The sequence below is a fragment of the Dendronephthya gigantea genome, unplaced genomic scaffold (genome assembly GCF_004324835.1).
Source record: "Dendronephthya gigantea isolate DGI-Jeju-01 unplaced genomic scaffold, DenGig_1.0 000877F, whole genome shotgun sequence".
In the NCBI taxonomy this organism is placed as follows: Eukaryota; Metazoa; Cnidaria; class Anthozoa; order Malacalcyonacea; family Nephtheidae; genus Dendronephthya; species Dendronephthya gigantea.
This window is the reverse complement of record NW_021163887.1, coordinates 1-5,788: the sequence shown is the minus strand read 5'-3', so window position 1 is coordinate 5,788 and position 5,788 is coordinate 1. Positions and strand designations below refer to the sequence as shown.

The window sequence follows — 5,788 nt, the reverse complement described above, 5'->3', positions numbered from 1 at the left end:
TGTTGTATCCTTTGCCAATTCCTTCTGAACATTCTTACTGAATTTCAAGTTCAGCAAATCAATATTAAAGAATTTAACTTTCAATGTCTGACATCTCATATAAGGGAAAAATTGCTATTTTGGACAATTGGTTTCAAATGTTTTGACCTGAATGAAATGAACTGCTGGTCTAATATTCTGTTGTATCCTTTGCCAATTCCTTCTGAACATTCACAGGACGAAAAGCGTGCCCTTAATACGGTTGTAAAGGCAGATTAATCGTGTATTTTATTGGTGTTTAGTTACACTTAATGCGATTTATTAAATACACTAAACACACCTTTAGACACGTTTAATGTTCAGTACTAAGTGTATTAACGGCGGGATTAATACTTAAGACTAAATGTTGATTAAAGTGTGCTAAAGGCAGATTTAATTAAGTGGATTAAATGCAGATTAAGGCAGTTTAAAGGAACGTATAATTGCCTTTAATATCTTGACTTTTTTGACTAAAGTCGATTTTAATCATAAATGTGCTAGTTGGCTAAAGTGTATTAAAAGTAGATTTAATACATTGTTTAAAGGTCGATAAAGCGTGAGATAAGTATAGATTAATCGCCTTAAAACATTGATTAAACCTTGCGTAAATGCACATTTAAACTGTCTTTAATTAACCTATTATATTCACAATAATTCAGCTTTTGTTAATTCGTTAGCTGCATGGCTGTTATACTTATATAACCTATTCCATGTAAATAAACGAAGAAACTGATTTCCATTCAATTACAAGCTCAACTCGCAATAAAACTTAAATTTCTAATCGTTATATTTGGTACAAGCTACACGTATAGCTAGCTATAGTCAAACAAATACAAGCATCACCAGTTCATTGCAAAAAAGCATTTATTTCCCTCTATACCCGTGTATTTACAAAAATTCATCATTTTAAATAAATAGATAAGTCGTAATGTATAGTATACATCCATGATTCCTATACTAATATTATTGCATGATGTGATGTTTCTGGTACGGTGAATAATATGGTGTTTTCAACAATTAAATTACAGTTCAGTGCATCGATCTCCAGACGCGCAATAGCCAATATATTTTCAAAAATATATTGCGCGTCTAGAGACCAATAAACAAGGGCACTGAACTTTGAGTTCGGAGTAAACATATATTTAAGAACCGACTTGGCCTTGTAGCTCATTTGGTAGAGCATCGGACTAGCATACATAATTATTTGCATCTTCTAGGATGTCCATCGTCAATGTACATGTAACTGAAATAATTTTGTAGCAATTTTTAACTAAAGAGTCTATCGTGACAGATTCAAATCATCCTCGGCTAAATATTGTGCTCCAACTGGTTCATTTGTCGGGTCTTCAGTTAGAACAACACACGCCCAACCAGGACAGTTGGCTGGTTTTGGTTTACCGGAGGGTTCTCCTTCCTCTCTTGGTGTAACAGCTCGTTTGGACAATCCAGGTAGCGAATCCTTGTGGTTTTTATCAAGCTTCTTCTTAGTTCGCTTTAATTCTCTGCTTTCCCAAGAAAGCTTCCGAACCTTGTAGTGTTTAATCCTATTTGTTTCCTCGTCTACCTCGCTTTTTTCAGAGGACATATAGTCCATTCTCATGACGTCTGCCACCTTTGCCACTTTCGTCTGGTTCCAACCCATTTTCTCGATCGTTTTTAATCTTCTCGCTAGTTTCTAAAAGCAAATATCGTCGAATAATTATATTCTTACTTGGGTAAGTGTTTGAGATTGTGGTGCTAAGTATAGTCTCGCCTAAAATCCAGTTGCTAATTTTTCTTCCGGTGGTTTTTCTCTTCGGAGTTCGAGTCTTACATGTCAGTGTAGTAGGTTATCCAACTAAGTACTACAACCAACTTCTTGATGGGGCTTCGCTCGAAACATCGAAGAATTTTCTTATTTTCCATGTAGTTGCATATAACCTACTACACTGTTTAACTGTTACGTTAAAAGTAGTTAGATAGTCGTGTTCAATCAAGTATGAAGCAAAGCTAAAATAATCATTAAGTATCAACTATTTTTAAAAAGATATTGTAAAAACATACCTCCTCCTTTCTGCTCCTTCTCCTGCAAATTTGAACGTGTTGCTGTTCTGTTCCAAGAGCAACTCTTTTCTGTTTTGCTTTGCATGACTTGAAATACCTCTTAAACGCCTCTAAAACATAAAAAAGCAACAATCACCTTCTAGATTCAGGGCCCTAATTTCTAGGAAACTTACTTTCACGAGGGAAAACCCAATTTGAAAACATAGTTGCAAAAAAGCTGTGCGTATGGGGCACCACCAGCGCAGAGAAAGGTTTTCCCTGTGACGAAGGTTTAAACCTGGTTTTCATATGTCGTAATTCATTGGATGCGCCTTGTTAAAATAAATTACACGACTCCCGCAAAAAGGGTTGAATCCCTATCCTATTAGACGTCTATACTCAGAGACTGGAGAACTAAGGAACATATTAGTCAACTGATTTATTGCTGCTATATTTCTTTTACATTACAAGTTAAAACTCTGAGTATATACCTTTTAAAACAACCGTTGGCCAAGGACAATTTTCCTGACCACCAAATTCATGTTGCAGTTCTTCTGCCACTCTTTTAAATAGCTGTGAATTTTGCTGAGAATCGGGGCTAGAAACAAGAAACTTAATTAGTTCAAAATTATTACTTGTGCTTAACCTGTGTAGCATACTGTCGAACTTCCATGCTCAGTTTGAGAGTTACTGTTCAAAAGATAGTGTTCTTGTACGTGGTACAAAGGGACACACTATTAAAATATACCAGCCTTTAGAATTTTATGTATGCCATTATGAATTTATTTTAAGGCCTTCAGAATTTTGCATAATTATCACATGTTCTGAATTCACCATATATCGCACAATTCTGAAGGCCTCACATAGAATTCTGAAGGCTTCAAATAAAATTTCAAAGACTGGTATAATTTATATTTATAGCATGTCAGCACAACTTCCAGTCTAATATGCAGTTTAACCCATTAAGTGGCAGAGCTTCCCCACTGACGAGTATTTCGTCTGGCAATAGACAAGTAAAAAATATAAGTAGGGTGTCCTGGGGCACATTGCCACTTAATGGGTTACCCATCAAGTTTGCGCCCTGATGCGCCCTACTTTGGCGTTTTACTCTGTCTAACACCAGACTATTTTACTCATTAAGGGGAGAGTGCTGGTGCTTAATTGGTAATATATTAATTACAATCAATAAAAATAAGATAAGACTCAATCTAAAATACTAACATCGGAAAGGTAAACAATGTACATCATCTCGGTAACATGACTTCACCAGTTTTATATATAAATAGTATTTGAAAGAAGTTTGCCTTTATGCATTACCTTTCAGTTAATCTAAAGTGCATATTTTCATCAGCACTCCTAAGAGCCTTGAGTTTTCTTCGGACATTATTCTATTGAAGAACATAGTAAACACATTTTCAAAATTAAATATCTAAAAATAATGGTTTTTTAAACATGGTTTTACAGTTCTTACAATTGATTTCTGTTAAACCTTTGGTTGGCTTTTAGTTGAACATTTAGTTGAAAAGTCAGCCTAAATTGGTGGCAATGTGCCTAGACATGCCCCCTGGATTTTCTCTGTGTAACACCAGACATTTTACTCCTTTAGTGTTATGGTACAAGCAGTGAATAGGTTGATAGTAAATATAATTATATTACCATAATAAGGAGACATTTATAAAGACTTTAAAACATACAAAGATAACTATATATAAACAAAGACCAATTCAAACAATATGGACATTTTTGTCCTCATATTATTAAAATCTGTTATTCAACATAAACGGTCAACGGATAAAGGCATAAAGCCATTCAGATGAAATGGTTAATAGGAAATAAATGAAACTGTATTTACTTACACTGCAAGCTTTGGGCACTTTATGTTTGTTCTGCCCGGTCTGTCTGACTCGTCTGCCAGGTGAAGTTGTCTGGGACAAGATGTCCATTTTTGTTTCAATATTTTTCAAAGCACTTTCATTGCTTGAAATGGTATTAGCCATTTGAGCTCTCAAGAGCCTGTTTTCCTCGACCACATTTTGTAATAATAAAACGTACTGATCGGGCAAAGACATTTCAGTGGATATGTCGAAAAATCCAGTGAAGTCAGATTCAGCTGTTTGTCGCGAAAGGACTTTGAACACATTGACACAGTTGATTGTTGAATTGTATGTAGATTTATAATTGAGCGCGATCACGTCCAATATTTCATTGGTTGTAGAAAACTTTCACAGCAGGATTCTATCGTTATCATATTTCTTCCGTTAGGTATAACACACGAACATCAAAGTCTTTACCCAGATAACCTAGAAAAGCACTGGCCTAAATGTAAATTGGGCTTCCTTACGAATACTAAGTCATTTAAAAATTGATTCCGTGCACATTTCCTCTACAACGATAATCCGCCATTGTTTTAGTCGCGTTATTTATAGAACAGACATATTATGAGTTGCCTACCCACCCTATAGGGGACAGTTATCCGATCGGAGACAAATATCATAAATTCATAATTGTTAAATAACGCAAAAGCGCGGGAAGCACACATTACGTACTTTGGCGCAATGACAACGAACGACAAATATTTTGAAAAGCCTTAAATTGAAAAATTCTGTAAAGCTTTTGGTGGTATACCTTGCGCAAAACCGGTTGAAATGGCACATTTTAACCAGTCTTTCCACACAGCGAGTGGCGCACTTGCTACCAGTGGAATGCGCAGCCTTCTGGAAGCTAAAAGCCCAGTGCCACCAGAGGCTGAACAGAATTGTTTTATACCTGCGAAGCAGCGTCGTCTCTCCAGACCAAATAATGTCGAGGAAGTGCGCCTTAAACGTCGCCGACGTAAACAGAAATTACGAGAAAGGAAACGTAAAGAGACCAGAAATGTCAAGCAAAGACGGCTGGAGGAGAAAATAAAGAAAAATATTGAGAAAGAATTGAAAGCCACAACGACTGAAATGAGATCGAAGGCCGAGTTTTTTTGGAGAAAGTGGAGAGAGGAAAAGTCTTTGCGTACTACGTCTCGTATGTAAGTACATGTATATTGCTCCTTATATTTAATTTGAGCAGTTTATAGAAGCAGGGTTATATCGATAGATTGCTAAAATTGTGTGTATTTACTTAATACTGTTATACTGCATTAAAGCACCCCACATTATATTCAGTATAATTCCCCCCCCCTTATGGAGTATATTTGACCCTCCAGAATCTAAGCAATTTTGATTGAATAATATTAATATGTGCTTTTTTAACGCTGGGATTTAAGAGACCCCTTGCAGAAATGAAATATTTTTTTCCAACCTTAACAGAATTCATTTGGCAGTTCTGGCCACATCTTAGAAAACTGCATTTATAGGCAGGGGTTTATATTATTAAATGAAGTGGAACATTGACCAACAATGTAACCTAAGTATCATGCCCCAGGCCTACAGTATGTTTTCATTCGCTATGATTGATTGGCAGCGACAAATGAAGGAGGACCTGATATATTCTTTACCATGCTGCATGTAAAAAGCCAGATTCAGGCTTTTTTGTCTGATTGCCCGATTAGACAAAATCTTTTTGAATCTGCATTTGATTGAATGATGATACAGTGATCAAAACTATAATTCAAATTTTGTGTGAAATTTAAATTTCCCCTGCAACATTTTCATTCAATACTCAATACAAACTTTGCTGTGGGTGGAAAGCGATGGGATGAATGTTTGATTTGGGCCTTTGTACATAGGGAGTCTGATATAAATGGTGTAATAGTATA

General features: G+C 35.8%; 1 protein-coding gene across 1 annotated transcript; it reads right to left on the bottom strand.

Moving 5' to 3' along the window:
* Positions 1-217: 217 nt before the first annotated feature.
* Positions 218-5,780, bottom strand: LOC114544620. Its single transcript, XM_028563203.1, has 5 exons — positions 3,897-5,780; positions 3,358-3,428; positions 2,532-2,638; positions 2,062-2,171; positions 218-1,693 (listed from the first exon to the last, which is right to left on the bottom strand). The coding sequence occupies exons 1-5, from the start codon at positions 4,107-4,109 to the stop codon at positions 1,298-1,300; spliced, it is 897 nt and encodes a 298-aa protein (XP_028419004.1). The 5' UTR covers positions 4,110-5,780; the 3' UTR covers positions 218-1,297.
* Positions 5,781-5,788: the final 8 nt, after the last annotated feature.